The 22972-nt window shown below is 36.5% G+C and overlaps 1 protein-coding gene across 1 annotated transcript; it reads right to left on the bottom strand.

Annotated features, from left to right (window-relative positions):
• Positions 1-20868: 20868 nt before the first annotated feature.
• LOC106984787 (ferritin light chain-like) lies at positions 20869-21513 on the bottom strand. The gene has a single exon (XM_053208216.1). It carries the CDS (start codon positions 21511-21513, stop codon positions 20869-20871), a length of 645 nt encoding a protein of 214 aa, XP_053064191.1.
• Positions 21514-22972: the final 1459 nt, after the last annotated feature.

The raw sequence follows: 22972 nt of genomic DNA on the forward strand, positions 1-22972 counted from the left end.
AATCTGAGGTCACAAATATTTTCTCCAATGTTTTCTTCAAGAAGTTTTATAGTTCTTTAGGTATGATTTATTTTTTGCCAATTTTTGTAAAAGGAGTGAGGTATGGGTCAAGTTTTATTGTTTTTGTGATGAATGAAAGTCCAATTGTGCCAACACTACTTGTTAAAAAGGCTATCTATCCTTTTTCTACCTAATTGTATTTGTATCTTTGTCACAATTGTTATTTGTATATGTCTGTGGGTCTAATTCCAGACTATATTTTGGACCTTTGATCTGATTGCCTATCATGACACCAATACCACTCTGTCTTAATTACTGTGACCTTGTAATACATCATGAAATCAAGTAACCTTTAGTCTATCCTCAAAGAAGGAGCTTCACCTCTTGAAAGGGAGGAGAATCAAAGAATTTGACAATGTATTTTAAACTACCACAGGGATCTTTTGTTTCCAATAGAGATATTTTAGTGCTGCAAATTTCCCCCAAGCTCCACTTTATCTTCACAAATTTTGATATTTTATTTTTATTTACATTCATTTAAAAATATTTTTTAATTCCTTTGAGTCTTCCCCTTGTTCCATGAATTACTTACATTATGTTGTTTAATTGCCAAATATTTGAGAATTTCCTAGTTGCTTTTCTATTGCTGATTTTCAGTTTAAATCTATATGGTCTGAGAATACTTTGTATGATTTCTATCCTTTTAAATATGTAAAGGTTTGTTTTGTGTCTAAGAATATGGTCTGTGTTTGTGAATGTTCCACATGTACTTGAAAATAATATCTATTTTGCTATTGTTGGATAGTGATCTTTAAATATCTATTAGATAAGCTGGTTGATAGGATTTTCTGTATCTTTGCTCATTTTTCATCCAATTGTTCTATCTGTGATAGAGAAGTATTGAAGTCTTTACGTATAAGTGTCTTTTTATCTATTCAGTTTTATTAAATTTTTGCTTCCTGAGTTTGGAAGCTTTGTTGTTAGGTGCATATATATTTAGAAGTTTTATTTCTTCTTAATGAATTGACCCTTTATAGTCATGTATTGGCCCCTTTTCTCAGTATTTTCCCTTGTTCTGAAGTCTACTTTTTTTCTGACATCAGTATAGCTATTCTAGCTTTCTTTTGATTTGTATTTAATCATTAAATTTGTTCCCATCCTTTCACTTTTTACCTATATGTCATTGTGTTTAAATTGGTTTTCTTGGAGACAGAATATTCTTGGATCTTGATTTCTTCTTACTTAATTTGACAGTCACTGAATTTTAATTGTTCTGACCATTTTCATTAAATGTAATTATAAGGTGGTTGGATTAATATCTACCAATTTTATATATTTTCAGTTTCTCCCATCTCTTTTGTTTGTTTGTCCTGTTCCCTGTTATTGCCTTTTCTTTTCTTTTTTTCTTTTTTCTTTTTGGTTATTCAAATATAACCATTTCTTTTCTACTGACATTTTATCTAATTATCTTTGCATTGTTTCTTTTATATTTTCTCTAAGGATTTACAATATACACATGTACATACACTTTGCAAGAATTAATGTTATGTGTCAACTTGACTGGGCTAAGGAATGCTCAGATAGCTTGTGAAACATTATTTCTGGATGAGTCTGTCAGGGTGTCTCTAGAAGAGATTATTAGCATTTGAATTGGTAGACTGATGTGGATGGGAATCATCCAACCTGCTGAGGGCTTGAACAGAACAAAAAGGTGGAAGAAAGACAAAGTTGCCCTCTCTGCTTAAGCTGCAACATCCATCTTTTTTGTCCTCAGTCCTCAGACATCACTGCTTTTGGTTCTGGGGCCTTTAGACTCAGACTGTGCTTTACTCCAACAGCCCTCTAATACTGGGGACTTGGACTCTTGCTCAGGCCTTTAGACTTGGACTGAATTACACCAGTGACTTTTCTCTAGCTTGCAGTCAGCAGATTTCTGTAGTTAATTTCTGTCTTTCTCTCTCCATATATATATAAAGAATATATTTGTATATATTGCATGTGTATATATACATGTATATATACATATACATAATATGTATATGTATATATAAAATACAGAAAATACTGAATAAATGTTAACTAAGCAGTTGTGTGTATGTTTTTCCATTTTTAATTTTTAACTTTAAAAAAATGTTAATTTATTTATTTTGAGAGGAAGGGAGGGACAGAGAGAGAGAGGGAAAGAAAGAATCCCAAGCAGGCTCCAAACTCCCAGCACAGAGTGTGATCCAGGGCTCAATTTCTCGAACGCAAGATCATGACCTGAGCCCAAATCAAGAGTCGGATGCTTAACTGACTGAGCCACCCAGGCGCCCTGTGTTATTCTATTTAAACTCCTAGGATTTGTTTTTTTTTCTTTTAAGTATCTGTAATCAATGTTTATTTGAACTTAACACAGTTTAATATTTGCAAACTGACTTAAATTTTGATATTTATATACTTTTGGTGCAGGCTCTTAAAGAGAACATGAAAAAGTTTTTTGCCCTCACTCTCTCTAGATCATGAGAAATTGATTTCCTCACTAGTTTTTGATAGCCAGTTCCAAAAAATCATGGTCACAAGCTCTGCTGCTATTGTCCAATAGGCTGTGTGGTATATAAAATAGTGGCTCCTGAAAGATGTCCACATCCCAATCCTCAGAATCAGTGAATATGTTTTCTAAAGTGGCAAATGGAAATGTACAGATGTGTTTAACTTAAGGGTCTTGAGATGGGAATATTCTGGATTCCCTGGGTGGGCCCAATGTAGTCAAGAGTTATCTTAAGGAGACAGGAGGGTCAGAGTGAGAAAATATCACTGTAAATTTAATTTTACATAACATATATACACACATATGCATATATATATAAACATATATATATACACACATGTATACATACATGAAAACATACATATATATATTTTTTTGTTACTTATTTTCTGGAATTTCAAATTTGCCAATCTCAGGCATGCTAATGAGGTGTCTTCAGGATGTAACTTCCAACAATTGGGAGGAATTGCCTTATTTTTGTATCAGTGTTTCTTTCTTCCCCATTTGCTTATTCATTTATTTTGTTTATTCACTCATTCACTTTAAAATAAAAATCGTTGACGACGATTTCTGGACACAGAAAATCCCTGACTCCAAAGTAGATTCCAACTTAGTGGAAGAGATCAGGTATTGACTAATACCTTAACGACAAGGCAGAATTGAATCAGTACCACAGAAGAGTATATGCGTTGGGCCTAGGGGATGCAAGAAGGCTGATTAAATGTGCTGGGAAGGATAGAAGGAGAACATACTTGAGTTGGATCCTCTAAATATAAAGCATGTCAACAAGTGAGAATGAAGAGAGCAGAGCTATCTAAATTTTGTTACTCATGAGCCAGCAGTTCATCCTAGTTCTTCTTTATCATTTGACTGTATTTCTTCTATAGTTCTCAAGAATTTAATGTTTTTAAAATCGAAATCAAAATCAAATATGATCATAAATATGGTCATAAAGCACATTTTGTTTTTTCATGTCCTATTATGGCTTAGTGAGACACTCGGGATACAGTGTGAAAAAATTAGGCAATAACTCTATGCTTCAATACACAGATGGCATAGACAGTGCTTAGCACTGGTCACTCTCTTAATCTGTGTGGCCTGCCATAATAAGACTATGGCCTGCCATAATAAGTCACAGACTAGGTGACTTAAACAACAATTTGTTTTCAAGTAGCCCTAAAGGCTGGAAAACCCAAGATTGAGGTTCTGGCAAGGCTCCCTTTCTCTCTCTCTCTCTCTTTCTTTTTCTTTCTTTCTTTCTTTCTTTCTTTCTTTCTTTCTTTCTTTCTTTCTAATTTTCTTTTAATGTTTATTTTTGAAAGAGAGAGAGAGGCAGAGTGCAAGTGGGGGAGGGGCAGAGAGAAAGAGACACAGAATCTGAAGCAGGCTCCAGGCTCTGAGCTGTCAGCACAGAGCCCGATTTGGCTCCTGAGTTCCAGAATGGTGAGATCATGTCTTGAGCCAAAGTCAGATGCTCAATGGACAGAGCCACCCAGACGCCCCAAACAAGGCTCCTTTTCTGTTGAAGGCTCTTTTCCTGACTTGCAGATGGCCATTTTGACCTCACATAATCAGTCCTCTGAGTGAGTGTGTGTGTGTGTGTGTGTGTGTGTGTGTGTGTGTGGAGAGAGAGAGAGAGAGAGAGACAGAGAGAGAGAGAGAGACTTTTCTTATAAATTCATCAGACCTGTCAGATTAGAGCCCTGCCCTTATGACCTCGTTTAACATTAATCATCTTCTAAAGATCCAAATTTGGGGGATTAGAGGCTTATTATAGGAATTTTAGGGGTAAATAATTCCGTTCATAGAAGTCACCTAAAAGACCAAAAGAATTAGAGTATTTTTTTTAATGTAGTGAATGCCTGCTAAGCGCCAAACACCATTTGTGGTGTTTGAGATAGTTGTGGGACATTCTTAATTACATGGGTTAATATTTTATTGGAGAAAGGCCAAAGATTAAAAGATGGCCACTAAATAAAAGTGTGTTTGTGGCTTACAATAAATTCTATGAAATACACAAGTAGGGTGATAAGGTAGACTAACTAGGAAGGGAAAAGAATACTCCTTTAGAAAGTTAATGCTGTTGGCCTCTCCAAAGAGGTAATATTTTAACAAAGATGAAAAGATTGAAATAGAGCCAGCCATGTGAAGATAAGAGAAAATAATTTTCTAGGCAGAAGAAACAGCAAGTGCATAAAACTTGACAAGGGAAAGTGTTTCATGTTTGAGGAAATGAAGGGAAGCCAGGTTGGCTGAAGTTATGATGAACATTTGGCAGATAGGTTTAAGACGAGCTTGTGCAAATAGGCCAGGGTCAAGTTCTTTAAGGACTGAGGAGCAATGGTGGGGAATTAGAAATTTTATTCAGGATATAATGAGAATCATAGCAGGGTTTTAAACAGAGGATTAACATAATCTCGCACCTGTTTAAAAAAAGATTATTCCAGCTTGCTGTGTGGAGAATAGATTGTAGGGAGGAAATAGAGATGCCAATAACCCACATAATGCTTTCTTGTAAATTAGAAAAAAGTATCTATTAAGACACTTCACTTCTACCTGTCAGAAAATGTGTATTATCATATTATTAAGATTTTGTCAGAATATGACAATTCTTCCATCCTAAGAAAAGTGTTGTAATAAATAAACAAATATACCATGTCTATTATAAGAATGGTGCCCCTTCAGGTACATGAACAATACTTGGAAATGCCAATGGGAGCAAGGAGCCCAACTCAAAGTCTTGCATTGATGCAGGGAAGGGAGGGGGTTGAAACTCTAGGGCTTAGCCCTGAAAGGCAGCGGAGAAAAGTAGCAAGATTTAAAATATATTTGTAGATAACGTTGCAAGGCTAATGATGAATAGTAGGAGATAAAAAACAAGGAAGCAAAGATTATGCAGATATGAGACACTGATATAAAAAATAAAAGGTATTTTATTTTTGTTGTTGCTTCTGGTGTTGGTGGTAGGAGAGGAGGAAATCCAGCCTTTTTTTGGTTCCGTGATTATTGGAGGTTTCGTGTCTGAAAGAGAGCAAGGTAATCAATGTTACTGGATATTGATAGAGATCGTGTCACAGTCATGCAGGACCTTACATGCCAGCTGATAGGAGGTGAAGTATATAAAAGATCATTCATTACAAGCTGCAGGATTTTGCAAAAAAGGGAAATGGAGTATAATCTTTGTATTCATATATTTAACATTCTGACTTTTGATTACCTTAAGCAGGTAAAATCATGTACGTTTGGTTGAAGAACAAATTGGAGAAGCAGGTGTTCTGGGGCTGGAGGGCAGATGCCGTCAGGTTGCCCGGGACTCTGTTTCACTGCCATCCAGAAATCTCAGCTCTTCCTCTTGACCTCATGAAAACCTCATAGGAACTGTGTTATTCTGGTGTTATTATTTTCTTTTTCGGATATAGAAATTAATGATACGGTAGGCTATGATGTTAGCCATGAAAGCAGGTCCTCTAGAAGATTTTTGCACACATTCTTTGCTAATGCTAAGGATTTGCTACCTAAAGTAATTTGGTGCCACCTGAGAAATTGGTGGTGGAACCTGTACTTCTAAATATTTTGACAAGCAGTTGGCAGTGAAAAGGTGTTGCGTGGAAAATTCGTGATATCACATATATACTTATTTGAGGACATTCTAGTAAATAATACACTAGTCTACTGGCATTCCATCCGGGTTGAACTTGATAAACAAAAATCACTGATGAAAACTCCAGATCCTTGCAAAGATGCTTCTGGATACACTGAGGTCTGTTTTTGCTCAGTGTGCAAGGGAAGTTAACGCACAATTGGGAAATGTTTTCTGTGGAGAGGAAGAGTTCAGATGATCAAAAATTCCAGATTATGGAATGCTCATGTTTAGAGGTTGTCAAAACAAATTTTATAGTTACCAGGAGGGAGGTCACTTTCATCCCGAATTTTTGAGAAGAAATTGCTGCAAGTTTGTAACAAGGTATTATACTGTTGTTTGCAAATTAAAGGAAAAGGAAAGGCTTATTTGGGGGCATAATAATTTATTCAACTAAATATAAGATAACATTTTCCTCAGCATTAAATCAGCCATAAAATTCTCTGGAAGTATGTTGAAAGCCTTAGTGAAAGTAAGAAGAAATAGACATTAAAAAAAGTTCTCTTTTTTCTCTTGCCATAGACTATGAAGACAATTCTGAAAAATATCAGCAAAATAATAGTTTTTATATGTGTTCATACCAAAATAAGAATTTTAATTTGGACTATATGCATATATACTATGTTTAAGGCTATGTTCCACCTCAATAAAAGAAAAATTCTGCCCTCGTGATTGTTAAGTCACCTCTCCAAGTCCAAGACCACAAGAAAATGTGTATATTAAATTTGAGCAGGCTAACAGTTATGATTTTATTAGTAACTCAACTCTTGGTCTCACTTTCAAAGAAAAAGAGAAAAAGAAAAGGAAGCTTTAACATTTAATATTTACTTGATTCTTTCTTAATAAGTGACTCGAGTTTTTTCTAGAGTTTCTAAAATTCTGTCCCAAGTACTACCTAAGGCCCGGGGCCCAACTCAGCGAAACTGTGAGGTCTTGCCACCAATTGTGCCAGAGTCTGGAAAGTTAGCTTTAGTATTATAGATAAACAAAATCTCAACCCCAATCCTGAATGGTAACATTTTGGTTGAAACTGTGCTTAGTAAACTCTGGTCTAAGAGACAGTGTAAAAGAAAATCAACATCAAGTGGTTTAATCATTTCTTCTTATCTGTATTTTTTCTTTGCTTTGTCTTTCTGGGAAAGAGAATCATGTAAAGATGAAAACATTTAATGAGGTGAAAATTTTATGTATGTATGTATGTATTTATTGAGAGGGAAAGAGAGAGAGAGCAACTGAGTGAAAGGTAGAGAGAGAGAGAGAGAGAGAGAGAGAGAGAGAGAGAGAGAGAGAATCCCACAAGGGGCAGAGAGAGACAGAGACAGAGAAGCGGGGCTCCCCTGAAGCAGGGCTCATGTTTTTATCCAAAGCGGGGTCAAGCTCTCCCGACGTGGGACTTGAACTCACCAACCGTGAGATTATGACCTGAGCCAAAGTCAGATGCTTAACGACTGAGCCACTTAGTTGCCTGAGGTAAGAATTTTAAGGATAGCTGTAATACAGTTTGAATCCGAACATTCCTTGGATATATTATATGGCCATACATAAATAACACACATGCTGACATGCATCTGTGGCACTTCTAATTGTTTCATCCATCTGGGTGGATATGACGTTTCTTCCCTCACCTGTTTCCTTTAAAGTCAGAAGAACATTAGAGGAGCCCGCTGTTTTTCTGACCCAATTCTACATTAAGAATTCCATATAAAGGTGCATATGGGTGGCTCAGTCATTAAAGCATCCCACTTCGGCTCAGGTCATGATCTCATGGTTCATGGGTTCGAGCCCTGGATCGGCTTTCTGCTGTCAGCACAGAGCCTACTTTGGAACCTCTGTTCTCTTCTGTTTCTGCCCCTTCCTTGCTTGAGCATGCACTGTCTCTCAAAAATTAATAAACATAAAAAAAATTTAAAAAAGAATTCTGAATAAAGAATAAAATGAGAAATTATACATTTGCTATGTGGATTTAACTCCAGGAAGAATGATTTGGTCATTGTAGATGTGTAGTGTATGCATTTGGAAAGTCATTTAATTTCTTTAAGCCTCAATTGTGCATAAAATTAGCCTATTTTTCTCTTTCAGCTATGTTCATTGTGTCAGTTCTTGCTTTACTCCACCTGAGACCCCATAAATATGCAAGAATGTGTGTGTGTGTGTGTGTGTGTGTGTGTGTGTGTGTGTGAGTGCAGAGTATAGAGTAAGAATGATTACTCAGTAATCAAATGGAAATACATAAATGAATATATACATCCATACATGTGTGTAGTATATGCATAGCGTGTGTGTGCATGTGCATGTGTGTGTTTACACTATGTAATCAGGTAATCTACATTGACTTATAGGATGTAGTCACTGATCGGTCATATCAACTCGCTGTGACATTTCTAAATTAGAAAGTGTTTGCTGTGCCAATAGTAAGAGAAACTGAGCTGTGCATGCACACTGATCACCAGGAATATTGGAGCGAAGATACTGTGCGTGAACTAGAATGATATTTCTATGCCATGTGACCAAACTCTGAATTCTATAAAAGAATATGAAACTGCACCTCTACCCAGAGAAAAGACTGCAATGAGATTCCAACCAAGAAAAATGTATCCCGGCCAAGGGAGGAAAAATGGCCCATAGCACACTAGCTGCTGTTAAATAAATGTCATGCCTCTATTTTTCACAGATGAATGAATCACAAATTGACTTAAATAAAATTATGCATAAGGCTTGGTTTTAAGATTGTAAATAGTTTGCTCAGTTGATGAGATAATCACACATAGTGTCTATATTAGAACAAATACGTGAATCTTGCAAACAGAATTTTTAAAAATTAGAGTAGAAAAGGAAATTTACCTTTCTTCTCTTATGTATATTTCAGGGATAAAAGTAACACAGAGAAAAAAGAATTTTGCTTCATAATATGCTGTATTCTTTCAGATAGGCAATAAGACCTAGAGCTGAGCGCATGTGGAAGTAATGGAAGTATTATTAGGCTATCTCCCAGGACACTATTTTTTCTACTTCTTTTAATTAAACCATCTTATCAGTTCCTTTATGCTTTTCCAAAGAATAAGAAATAAAAAAGCAGAAACCCTAGCAGTTTATCAGAGTGCTAGTGGATACGTATTTCTCCTCCAGTTACCACAGATTGCTTTAATATCTGCATTTCCGTAGCTTAAAATATAATTTAATGACACTTCCTTATAATAGATGGGAAAAAAAATGTTTGCTTAAGTTTTCAACCCTTTCTGCTTCCTACTTCATATTTTCAAAATTCCAATAATTTGCATCAACCTGGTTATTAAGATTTAACTTTGAAAATCCTTGAAATTTCTATAGGTTTCCATAATACAATCTTAGTCATAATTAAAGAAAATAGTTTATTTTTCATGTTTTTTTCAAAATTATGTGAGTAATATACAAACACAATAACTTAAAGAAAATTATAACATTGGAGATAAAACTGACCAGCTTCTACCTACCCACTTCTTTTTTCTTTTGATACAATCGTATCTTAACTGGTATATATTATTTTATTAAAAATAAACTTATAAATGAACATATATGTAGGCATAGAGAATTTATAATATTGTTTTATGTGATTTACACATTTATATCAATTGAATTCTGTTTTTGCACTATTGAACAACTCTTATTTTTATGCAAAAATTGCTTTTAGATTTATCTATCTATCTATCTACACCATCTTTTATTTACCCAATCTTCTTCTGATATATGCTTAGAGTGTTCCCAATATTTTACTATTACAAACATTGTAGCATGAATATCTATGTACATTTTCATTATTTTATGTACTGGTGATTTCTCTAGAATAGATACTAACAAGAGAAGATGTCAGGTCACTTTTTTTAACAGTAGTCACATTTTGAACTTTTTTATGTGTTGCCTAATTGCTTTACAAATTGGTTGATCAATTTCCATTCTTAGGGAGAGTATCTGTCAGTAGTTAGACTATAATTATAGTGACTTTTTTTCAGCCCGATGGACAAAAATATTATCTCCTTATTTTTTTTTAATTTATTTGGTTATCAGTGGTATTGTCTTTTCATTTACTTATTAGAATTTGATTAGGTTTTCTAAAGTTGTAGGTTCATATACTGTCTGTACTTTTTTGTTGGGTGATTTTTTTTTTCTTATTTATATGTAGGGTTAGAGCAATTATTTACAAGTCATTTGTGAGGCAAGTATTTTGTCCCGGGCTGGTTTGTTTTAAAACATGAAATTGACTTATTCTTAAAAAAAAAAAAAGTTTTTAGTTACATTTGCATGTCTTTCTCTTTGCTATTGTGCTTTTCAGTTCTTTTAAAAGAAAGCCTTCTGTCTCTCATTGCTGGCAGTTTGCTTAAGAGCTCAGTTTCTGAGGCAAGAAATTTGAACGCTTAATTCAAATCCTAATGCAGTCCCTTATTATCAGTAAATTTTCTAACCTCTCTGTTCCATAATTATCCTTTTCCGTAAATTGAATAATAAAAAATGATAAATGAATTTCCCTCCCTACTAGGGTTATTGATGGAATTAATGTCTGTATGGCACTTAGCAGTGTCTAAGATATAGCAAACACTATAGAAGTATATTATTTTATAATCATTTAAATGTTTCATCTCCCATATTTTAGGTCATTAATTCATCTATAATATATTTTTGGGTATGTTGTATTATAGTCATATAATTTTATTTTTCCCATAGGGATTATCAATTTTCCTAACAGCATATTTAACTAGCTTATTCTTTAACCACTGCTTAGTGAGTCCTATTCTGTTATTCCTTACCACCTATGCATAGATCAATTTTGAGTTCTCTATTCTGTTCCAGCAATCTATTTGTCTAATACCATGGCAAGATCACACTGTTTACATTTTTAAAACTTTACAAAATATTTTGATATTGGGCGGGGCACTGACTCTTTGCAATACTGTCTTTTCATGACATGAACGAATATGGTAAATTTCTATAAAACTTAAAAAAATTAGGCATGAAACTTCAACTATGAATTATGGATATTATGGGATAGAAGTGCTGAGGAAAAACTTGTCAGACACCTAGTCCAACTCCCTCTTTTGACAGATGAAGAAACTCATACTGACAGAAGTATAAAGCTTATTTTTTCAGGATCATTAAGGTAGTTAATGATTTAGGACATAAACCTAGATGATCTGATTTACTTAATTTTTTTTTTAGTTATGTATTTGGCTTAACTCTCTTGCTTTTTATTTAATATTCCATTACCCAGTACTGAGTGAGAGGGTCTGTGCATAGCAGATGAATAAAATCTATCTTTACCACTGAGGAGCTTAGAGTGGGACATGAGGAGATGGCGGAAGCTGACAGACACTTTCACTGCTACCTGATAACTAGTAACAGAGACTACGAACAGGAATCTAGCCAGGAGCAAGTAATCATTTGTGGAGTCATGGGAAAGGAGGTATTAGTTAATGTGCATATTAAACAATGGATAAGCTTTCTTCAAGGAGAAGGTTGGAGGGAAGGAGTCTGAGCACACCAGGAATAACATCATGGCTGAATCGATAAACATGCGGTGCCCAGAGTTAGAGGAAATTTGTCCAAAGAATTAGGTGACATGTTGAAGACAGAGATCAGCCTGGGCTAGATGAAAATGCATAGAATGCCTTTTAAAAAGAGTTTGATTTTTTTTTTCTGTAGTCATTGAAAAGATATTAGATATAAAGACAGTGATGTAGATCTGCAGTTTAGGAAAATAGATGTGGATTGGAAAGAAGAGACCATACTTAGGTGGAGGGGTAAGTAAGAAGGAATTAGATCATGGAGCGCCTGGGTGGTTCAGTGGGTTAAGCGTCTGACTTTGGCTCAGGTCATGATCTAGCCATTCCTGAGTTCAAGCCCCACATTGTGCTCTGTGCTGACAGTTCAGAACCTGGAGCCTGTTTCAGATTCTGTGTCTCCCTCTTTCTCTCTGCCCCTGTCTGACTCACACTCTGCCTCTCTCTCTCTTTCTCAAAAATTTTTATTTTTAAACATTAAAAAAATTTTTTAAAGAAGTAATTAGATCCTTAACTAAGGCATTTGTAATAGAAACGAGGGAGATTGCGTTTTGGTAATACCACTTATGGACCTTGAGAGTGAATAGAGTGTCTGTGTAGGGAAGTGGTATTTGGCTTTGAGTGAACTGTTATTTAATAAGTTAGTAGTTATAGGAAGAATAAATTAGGGGGAAGAAGGGAAAAGAATAATGAGATTCATTGAACACAGATGAAATGTGAAGTACCGTTGAGCCTTTTCAGGGTTGCAGTTCAAGTGGGCAACTGGCAAATTGGATCCGGAGTATTCACCTGGGGCACAGGTAGCAAAGAGCTGGATTTGAAATCATGGATGACTGGCATTGCCTCAAAGAAAGTGTTTAGATCGGTATGAAAAGTGACCTCCTGGGAAATGGAATCCCAGGAAAATCCTGAGCCCATAAGGGCCAGACAGAGGAGTAGAAAATTATTAATAAAGGCCGATCAGAGGAGTAGATGGAGTAACAGGGGAGAGTGCCGTTGCATGAGCCAGGTAAGCAACAACCATTGTATTTTCAGCTCCCCTTTTTAAAAGGGCTCACATTTTATGCAGTGAATGTATCTACAATGACAAATTCATTGACTCAGACAACCTGCACAGCAAGTTCCCTTTAGAGTCCCGTGTTTTGAATTTTGGGACATTTTAATTCTAGGCTTGTTCATAAGATGGCCATAATTTATCTTCTCAATTCCTTTCTCTTGTAGCAGTAGAATGTTTCATTTCCTTTAATAATCATGCTTCAGACTTTCAGTCTTAGCCCACGTTACCGAGTAGCACATATTTTTTCCTATTCAATTTTCATATTTGATGTAGTCACATAAGGGTACTATAAATAATAAATATGTATATATCTATATAATATGTCTACATCCCGTGGATGACATTCCTATTGTCATTATGTTACCAGTAATTTATGCCTTCCTACAGATGGAGGAGTTCCGGCGCGGCACAGCTGAGCAACTTTCTATTGGTAGCAGGGGGTGGATGGTAGAACCTTGTGGGTTTTTCATCCAACAGACCGTGCTGTCTCTATTGCTCTTTTCTTGGTCATTGGGTATGTAGCACCATCACTCCAAGTACCTCAGTCTTTACATATGCAATTAGAAGCACACTAATAGACACAAAAACCTTCATTACCCAAAAGTGCTTAAATCATTTCCCTAATAGCTTCTCTGCAGTACAGCGAGAAGCCAGTGCTGGGCAAGGGCTAAACATCTTAAAGTTTCTGAAAATACCCATTAAAAAATTTCAGACAATTTTATTTCTCTCTAATGAATACGTGTTTCAGCACATTCAAAATCACATTACCCTATTTCTTCAGGCAAAGCTTACAGGCAAAGCCCCCACAGGCAGACCAGCTGAGAAACAAGGCTCAGAACCTTGGGAGATAAACAGCCCTTTCCCATTGCCTGCTGGGTTGTTACTTGAGAAATTCACTAAAGGAGACACTTCAGGGCTACCAGGTTGGATGGCTTTTTAGACAATTGTAATTCTCCGTTATTTTGTTCAAGAACAGCCTGTTGTTATTTCCTCTCTGGTGGCAGGAGCTGATTAAGTCAGCCTACACCGGTACGAATTGCTGACCTGCTAAATCTCCTCCAGAACATTTCTTTGCTTTGCCATTTGTTTTGATATTCATGAAATTGTTGGAATTGTGGTTATAATAGTCCCGCTTGGGCTAGTTATCTCTACTTAGTCATTTCAAGATGGTCTCCTTTTCCCATCTTGTAAAACTCCTGAAATTAAAACACCCTGGGTGCTTCATAGGAGAGTGGCAGACCAGCTCTGGTTAAATCTAGGTGTGGTGTAGAGAATGGCAGCGAGAGGGGCTTCTGCTCAGCTCTGCCAGGCCATCTGTAGTGGACATCTGCTCTATTTGCCTGCCCAGAATCCATTCTCCTTTTTCTCTGGTATCAGCATCTAGGTGATTTTTCTTTCTGGTGAAAACACCCCTGCCCCTGTCTTGATGTAGGTGATTTGTGTGAGGTTAAATTCTCAGCTTCGGGGCAGTCATGTGACCAGGCACTAGGCAGAAAATGAGAGGACCAGTTAAGGATGGCAGGCTTACTGGTAAATCTAAATGTATGCTGAGTGTACCAAAAATACAAGAAGGATACCTAACTTGTAGGGTTAAAAAATGGCACAAACACTGGTCAGAAATTACAGATTCAAGGAGAAAGTAATAGAATAGATTTTACGAATCGAATTTTGTGGAATATATAGGCAACTGGAACAAAACAGGTTTGTGGTGAAAGTATACATGGGCTCATGGTTGGTATTTCTTACTTTCCAACTTTGCATGGTTTCTTCTAAACCTAATCCATTTTTAATCTACTTTTTCCTCACCCATATGTTAGTTGATATAGCTAGCTCATTAAGAGTGACAACATTTAAAAAATTTTTTATTTCCCCATTATGATTTATATATCAGCTTGCTTCTCTTAGAAAGAAAGCAAGGAAAGAGGTAGGAATGTTTTTCTTGTCTTTTGTCCTAGGAATCCCCAAATTACTCTACTAAAAACCCATTCTTGGTGTCCCTTCCCACCCTACTCCAGTCAGTAGTTTGGGTTCAGAAGACAATTGCTTTTATTTCAAAAAGTTCTTGGTGTGGGTGTTTTTTTGTCTCACTCAATTGCTTCTACTTGGTGACTTGTTTATGTGACCAGTTGCAAGACTCCTCTCTTCTCTGGGCTTCTGTTCATAAGGTCATTAAGGTCAGTGTTCTCCAAGGGTACTTCTAACTCGGGAATTCTGTGATGGTGATGCAGAGGCTAGCCGACAGCAGTCAGCTGGCCTTACCCATACTTGTGGAACAAGAAAGGGGAAACTGCTTAAGTATTAGGTGGACACTTGTTCTGGAGGAATGTCTTGCCGTCTTTGGTGAATTGATCCACTCACTGTTTAGATTGGAACATTTTTTTTTTAGTGGTCACTACACAAAAATGCCTGGCCTAAGTGGTATCCTTTCCACTAACAAAGAAGAAAAACTACAGGAGCCAAGAAAACGAACTTTCATACTTTGAAATGCAATTTTTTAATAAGTAGAAAATGTTGTGTGCTTTTGGCTAGCCTGGGACTAATATCTGGTTTATGTGATTGATTACTAGAACATAATCACGTTTCCTTCTTGAGTTCCTTGGAATCAGGCTGTTCTCATTATCTTAGGTAGAAACACAAGCAAGATTTGAGATATAGTTACAAAGACAGACTATACAGAACTTTCTTAAAATGAATCTTACATTCATTTCAGAATTGGAAAACTATTGTTTTTTAGGATTTAGTTTGTTTGCTAACTAAAACCATCAGAAATATAAAGAAGAGAGATTTCAATAGGTAGTCAGATTGTTTGAATGATAGACAATGTATGAGTCTCAACATTTGCATGATAAAGTGAAAGGATACCAGCTTTATTATGATATTTGAACCTACATTTAATAATTGCTGATGTTTGCCAAAGTTAGAAATTTTTCCTTAAAATCTGTGAATAGCTTTTCTCTTCAAATACTAAACAACTTCAGATAATGAATCAGATTTGGGAAAGTGGAGAGAACCCTACTGTGCAGTAGGCACTCAACAGCAGGCACTCATTAGGTTAAATCAAATGATTGAACTTTAATTCAGTCATAGGTTCAAGGCCTGGCTATTACTGCTTCATAATTCTGGAGAAGTCACCAAGCTGTCCCAAGTCTCAACTTCTTAATCTGAAAGTGTCTATGACTTTCAACGTTTTCAAGAGGATAGAGAATCATACATGTGAAAAGGATTTGAAAGCTATATATTGCTATATATATTAAGAATATTAATATATGTCTGTATAGCCAGATGAGTTTGGAATTCAAATATCTTTACATTTTAGAAAAGTAATGTAGTCTGTTATGTACTACAAACAGCAGAGAAGGATAGTGGCATTGGATAATCAAACACATTACTAAAATATTTCTACAGGGACATTTGTGAATGTTCATACTAGGTAGGACAAATAAATATTATAAATGAGTTCATATCAATGTAAGTGAGGTTAAATGGGTTCAGACTGCATAGGGGTTTCAGACTGCCTCAAAATAAATTATATATTTTTTCAATTTTCTGATTTTTGGATATCAGAATTGCAGGTAAGAGACTGGGTGAACTTCCATTGACCACTGGATGACTCATTAAATATTATCTCTAAACTTTAAATAAAGAAGGGATTGGAGAGTTGTAGCTTTCTTGTTTCAGTGCATGTTTATGGCTATCTCTGTCATACCAGAAAAGACATCTCTATGACTTTTTTTTCTTTCTTATAGAAAGTCTATGTTTTTTTTCTCAAAGTTTTTAAAAAAAATTGATGCAGCTAGTATGAGCACTCAAATCATTCTCCCAAATATAATTTTTTAATAAGTAGAAAATGTTGTGTGCTCTTGGCCACCCTGGGACCAATAGCTGGTTTATGTGACTGGTTACTAGAACATAATTATGTTTCCCCTTGAGTCCCTTGGAATCAGGCTGTTCTCATTGTTGAATAGGTCATGCCTTGCTTGAATTACGCAGCGCTGGTATAGAAACACAGTCTCCAATTTCTTTCATAGGATTCCATTGGCATCCTTTGGTAAGGATGGGCGACATGAAAGCTTCTAAGTTGATGCTCCATAGACAGATATATTATTTTCTGCTGAATCCATATAGTAGTCAATTTAGGTGCAGAGAAGAAATAGAAATATTCCAGGACTAAGTGAAGAAAATGCAAATTAATGTGACAAGCAAAGGTAAGGAATAAAGTGAAAAATTATATAAAACCTAGTCAATCAATTATATATATTTTAACAATTACAGGGTAAGGCAAAGGGCGTACGCAAAATCTTTAGGTAATGGCACGGGAAAACTCACAGACAGATGAAGCTAGTTAAATAATGTAATTATTTCTGCTTAGACGTAAGAAAATAAGGAGACCAGAGGGTATGCCTGAAATATTAATCTATGCAATTGATATAGAGAAACTATAGAAATCACATCATAATTGAAGAACATACATTAAAACATCTAGACATTTATAAGTTTTATTCTTGTATGCTGATAAAAGAATACAAAGTTTAGAAAAGGGACAATTGCAAGCAATTGATATGTACCACACAATAATCATAGTACTTATATTATCAGAATATAATTGTTACCTACTCTGGTCCTTGGGCTCTCCAAGCAATAGAAATTGGGGCCAAAAGGGAATTTCCAGGCAAAGCAGCAGAAAGGAGACAGCATAAAGGACAGTGTCCTTCATGCTGGCTCTCAGAACAAAGGCCCGGGAAATTTAAAGAGGCTAGTAAGGCAGGAAAAGAGTGACATCTAAGCATATAGGACAGGTAGAAATACAGGAAGTTGGGTGCACTGGCAGAGTGGACAGAATATGCATTGTGTGCCTCATTTGCCTGTTAAACTCCACCCCTGGTCATAATTTTCAGTATTATAATACGGAGAACATCAAGGAAACGTCAGTCCTGGGGTCCACCAATCTTTGTAGTTGAGTTCCTCCTTTGGTTAGCATTCTGCTTCCACATTCCTGCAAGATATGTTACTCAAGAGGCACTGCGTTTCAGCTCTTGAGGAATGCTGGATTTTGTGGTTAGGGTTGAGGGGACTCTAATCCAAACCCTGCTCTGTCTCATGATATCAACAATGATAATTAGTAAGAGAAAAGAAAGCTATAAGCCACCATATTGAATTTTCTTTGATCTTGGGAGATAGCAAGCCTTGGATTCTGAACAGCCAGTATTACACTTTTCCACTAAACAGATTTTAGATACTTATGTTCTAGACTGAGTTGCCACTAATTATTATGTGATTTGGGAAAAGTCACCTTTTATCTCTAGATCTTTCTTTCTTTCTTTGTAAAATAAAGAGATTAAACTGTATTATCTCTGAGGTCCTGTTTATCTTGGAAGCATCAGCTTAAAACACAGTTTGAAAACTCTCTGAAGCACCTTAGAACAATCAGGTATCAGGAGAAGGAGGTGCCTTTTTTTTTTTTTTTTCCAGTGCAGATGGGACATAAGATGAGGGGATACAGAAATAGTAAGGATTCAATTTCTGGAATGGGACTGAAGAAACTATTAGAAGCATGTAGAACGGAGAAAATGCAAAACCTTGGTTTCTAAAGACTGTTTTGTTTACATGGAATATACTCAGATGTATCCCAGCTCACTCAGATCTTATTTATTTTCAAGGTCTTACCCAACCCTCCTTCCTTGATTAAGCTTTCCATGACTTTGTGCTACCCCTTCTTTGTTGCTTTATATTTCATTCCTATATTATATTCCATGAGTGTTGGTAGATCTTCTCTCAAATTAGGTTTCACATTTTTTGAGGGTAGCACTATTGATGTCAGGATGACTTCAGAAGAAAATAAGGGATATTCTGCACGCTTCAGGCAGGCAACAAGAATCTGTAAACATAAGTGTATCCCCTCCATCTGAATTTCTTTATTTGTCTAAAAAAAGAACCACTCACGGAAACCTTCACTTAGTTTTAGACTGATTTTTATCTCCTTCAACATTCCTAGTCGGATGCAGACCCTTATTATTCTGAGTATTTGGAGGATGTGATTTGAAGCTGACACATAAGGTCAGACAGACAGTCTAGAGGTCATCTCAGTCTGGGTATCTTATTGCCACTAGGGCAGAATGAAAGGAAGAGTATTGCTTTTACTAATTAATGCAAACCTTTCTTGTCACTATGCTTTGAGTCATATAAACACAATTTAGACCAGAAAATTCATTTGTTCATTCATTCATCCAACACACAGCCCTTTTTCTGTGTGTGCAAGTCATTCTATTAGGCATCTAGGGAATATTCATTTGCACACACCATGATCCCACCTTCAGGAAGCTACCTAGTGGTTCAAGAATGTAGGTCCACTCCAATGTGGAGAAAACTGTAAGTTTCTGTAGAAGATTCCAATACAGAGGTCTCTGATGAACAAGGATAATTTTTGTCCTTTACTAGATACAATGGCACTTTCTATCATAGATGGTATTCCAGGTAGGTTTACAAAATGCTTTTACTTATTGACTGATATGCAGAGAGAACAAAGCATTTGGGTATATGTGGCAGTTTCCCCAACCACTATTGCAGATTTAATTTGAGTTGTAAGGGGAGAAACTTTCGGTAAAGTTAATCTGGTCTCAAGTTGCTGTGATCACTTACATAATAAAAAACATAGCACTTCTCAAACTCAAATTTCACCAATCAAATCCAATTACCACCTATGAGTGATATGACTGATTTCTCTCTGGGCTAGTTTGCATCCTCCCTTTAGGGTTTATTTTTCATTTGGTGCATTAAAACCTTGGCCCTGTAAAATAACTATGGATTCTTTCTATTTTGAATCTGTTACAGTAAAGCTTCCCTGTAGATAGGAAACTTAAAAATTTTTTTTTTTAATATTTATTTTTGAGAGAGAGACAGAGCTTAAGCAGGGGAGGGGCAGAAAGAGAGTGAGACACAGAATCTGAAGCAGTCTCCAGGCTCTGAGCTGTCAGCAAAGAGCCGTCAGCACAGAGCCCCATACGGGGCTTGAACTCAGGAACCGCAAGATCAGGACCTGAGTCGAAGTAGGATGTTTAACCGACTGTACCATCCAGACACCCCACTTGGAAACTCTTTTAAGGTTGTTTGGTTTAGCAGAAAAATCAATGTATCATCTGTTTTATGGTCTTTAATACATAATAATGTAGTAACAATTCATATAGCTGCGTTCCTTTGGCCATTACTTTCTTGCTACATGCGTGATCCTCTTGTCCCCACCTTTCTCTCATTCCCAACCTGTACCTCACTTCTTTAGAATTCTGCTTTATCCTTAAAGCTTTTCTAAATCCTGTGGCAGGATACAGGTAATAAATAACTCTATCCCACATACGGCATTATAGCTCTTGGCATATCTCAAGTAGCATATCACCACAAGTAAAAACTGAAAGACTGTCTTTCCTATTTAACTTTGAGTATTTCCATTTATCTGTCTTTTTCTGACAATGTCTGGATATTTAGTAATTCTTACTTGTGGATGAAATCTGTTTAGAAGATCTGTTCAGAGGGGCAGAACGTAGTCCTCCCTGGATGTTTTCTGTAATACAGCAACCAGATGTATTCATATCTAGATTTTTTTTCATAACAGTGTTGTTTATAAGAATGTGAGCTTTCGGAGAACCTGCGTGGCTCAGTCTGTTCAGTGTCTGACTCTTGATTTCAGCTCAGGTCATGATCTCGTGGGTTATGAGATCAAGCCCCTAGTGGAGCTCCGTGCTGAGCAGGGAGCTTGCCTGGGATTCTTTCTCTCCCTCTGTCTCTGCCCCTACCCCATGCTCTCTCTCTCAAAATAAATAAGTACACTTAAAAAAAAAAAAAAAAGGAATGTGAACTGTTAATTGATAATTCACAAGAAAGGCCCCAAAATATTTTTTATCCATTAGATTTTATTATTTTTTAATTTTTCATTTTATTGATTGGCTACAAAAGGATTTATTGTTTCCACTTGGCCCACAATCTGCCAGAGCGCTTCAGGTTAGTTAAAAAGCTGCTGAGTAGCTCCCAGGACAAGCTCAGGTCCAAGCCCTGGCACCTCGGGGATGTCAGAGGGGCCCCTCTAAGGTTGCTGGGCTTCAAAGACTCCAAGTCGTGCTGGCCTTTAAAGGAGCCGCTCGCCCAGCCCAGGCTGGGGGCCAGCCAGCTTGCAGAGGTTAGTCAGGGGATTGTCCATCTTCTTGATGAGTTTCACCTGCTCCTCTAGGACGCGGTTCGACAGGAAGTCATAGAGATGGGGGTCTGCGGGGGCACAACCCAAGGCATACAGAACCAAAAGAGCCTGTTTTGGGTTATTCTCCAGAACCAGGGAAGTTTCCATGGTGTCCAGGGTGTTACGCCACTCATCTTGGGATGGCTTCTGCATGTCCTGGAAGAGGGCATGGAGCCTATACTGGACTAGTATCTTCCAGAGACTCCCAGCGTGCTTGTGCTTCTCCTCAGGGCCAAGAGAAGAGGCCCACACAATCCAGAGCTGCCCTGTGGTGGTAGAAATAGAAGCCTGAGACAGGTAGGTGTGAGAGGCGTGCAGGTGCTTGCTAACCAGAGGGTTGATGGCACCCTTCCCCTTGGTGGAACAATTCTGACAAATGTGAAAGCTTGGGGTTGATGGTAATAAGGAGCTAAGCTCAAGATAGGATGTTGGATGTCCCGGAGACAAGAAGATGGCTCTGAAGGTAGCAACTGGGAGAAAAGTTGGAGGGTGGTCCAGGCTGGTAGAAGGGCGTTTCTGGGTCTGTTCCATCCACATGCTGTTGAAGCAAGAGACAGATCCACAGGACCGCAGAATGCACTGCTTTTATCCATCCCATTTTAAAAGTGATACTATCTGTTGAGAAAGAATAAATATTTCAATGTTTTATTCGGTTTACATTTTTAAAAATAATTTTTGATTTCTCTTAAAGCTGATGCAACATTTTGTTAGTTGACTTAAAAACAAGTTGTTGGTTTCATTTTTGTAACTGAGTCAATGCACTTAACACACTAAGAAAAAAAGTAGAATTTAATTAATTACCATGAGTAGCCTATTTCTGAATTTCAGTTGGCTGACAGCTTTTTAATGAACGGATTCACGTTTTGCCATTTTTCAGAGGTACAGGCAAAACTAACAATCACACACAGTGCCAAGTCCTGAGAATTCACCAGGGACTCCTATTTTTAAAGAATGTTACCTACATCTTTATCTGGGACATCACTAAATGTTGCCTAGCTAGCTGAGTAGCTTGTCAAATATAATAAATAATACTTGACTTATTTTTATTAAAAAATCACAGTTCATTTTTCAAAAATGAAAAACCATCTTGATATTAATTCGTTGCTAAGCATAGGACAGAGTGATTTCAAATTAGCATAAAGGCACTTTGTTCAATATGTGTCCAACCTGAAAAAACTGGGCAAGTTCACGTTTGGTGTGAGGAGAGGCACAGTTGAAAGAGGCAAGTTCTTTGTTAACATGTAATATTTAAAATCAACCAATATTTTGATACATTGAAACATTTCTGAAATGCAAGTCAGAAAATATGACAAAATTTTTCCGAAAAGATATAAATTGTATTTCAAATTTGATACTTTAAATGATCCCATGGTCCTTTTTATCCTGTGGCCCGAACAACTCATTTCACTCCTAATTAAGTTCAACAAAGTACTGACTTCTCTAGGGAGAAAACAGGTGTGTTGGGAACAACTTTGAAAATTTAATTTTTATGGAAGAAGTATACTTTTCGTCCTTTGTATGTTTCCTTTCACTAGAGATATTTTTATTACAGGTGTAGAAAAGCTAATGGGGGCCAGGCGGCCTGACAGAGAATACTCAACTGATTTTTCTTGCTGATTACCTTGACATATTTGTTTATACGTTCTATTAAATAATACAGAAAGGACTTAAAAATTTGTTTTAAAAGAAAATACTGCATTGCTTCCAACATTTATTTATGCGGTAAAGATGTGGGAAGAAAGATGAAAATCTGCGTAACAAACATCCAAGACCTTTGGGCTGGGTGAGATTCACCAACCACTCACCACGTTGGCCTCCATTTTACTGTGTGTCATCATGGAAGTTACCTTTTGGAAAGAAAAGACTTCTGTGTATATGGAAACTGCCAGAGTTAGTTTTTAGAATTGTACAAATGAAATCATTCAATGAAATTAATTCCATAGATGCCAAAAACTGTTCTAGGTGGGAGAAGATGGGGAGAAGATGGAGAAAATCT

The sequence above is a fragment of the Acinonyx jubatus genome, chromosome F2 (genome assembly GCF_027475565.1).
Source record: "Acinonyx jubatus isolate Ajub_Pintada_27869175 chromosome F2, VMU_Ajub_asm_v1.0, whole genome shotgun sequence".
Lineage (NCBI taxonomy): Eukaryota > Metazoa > Chordata > Mammalia > Carnivora > Felidae > Acinonyx > Acinonyx jubatus.

Excerpts from the sequence above, each read along its gene's own strand:
- LOC106984787 (XM_053208216.1), bottom strand. The coding sequence starts at position 21,513 with ATGTGGATGGAACAGACCCAGAAACGCCCTTCTACCAGCCTGGACCAC.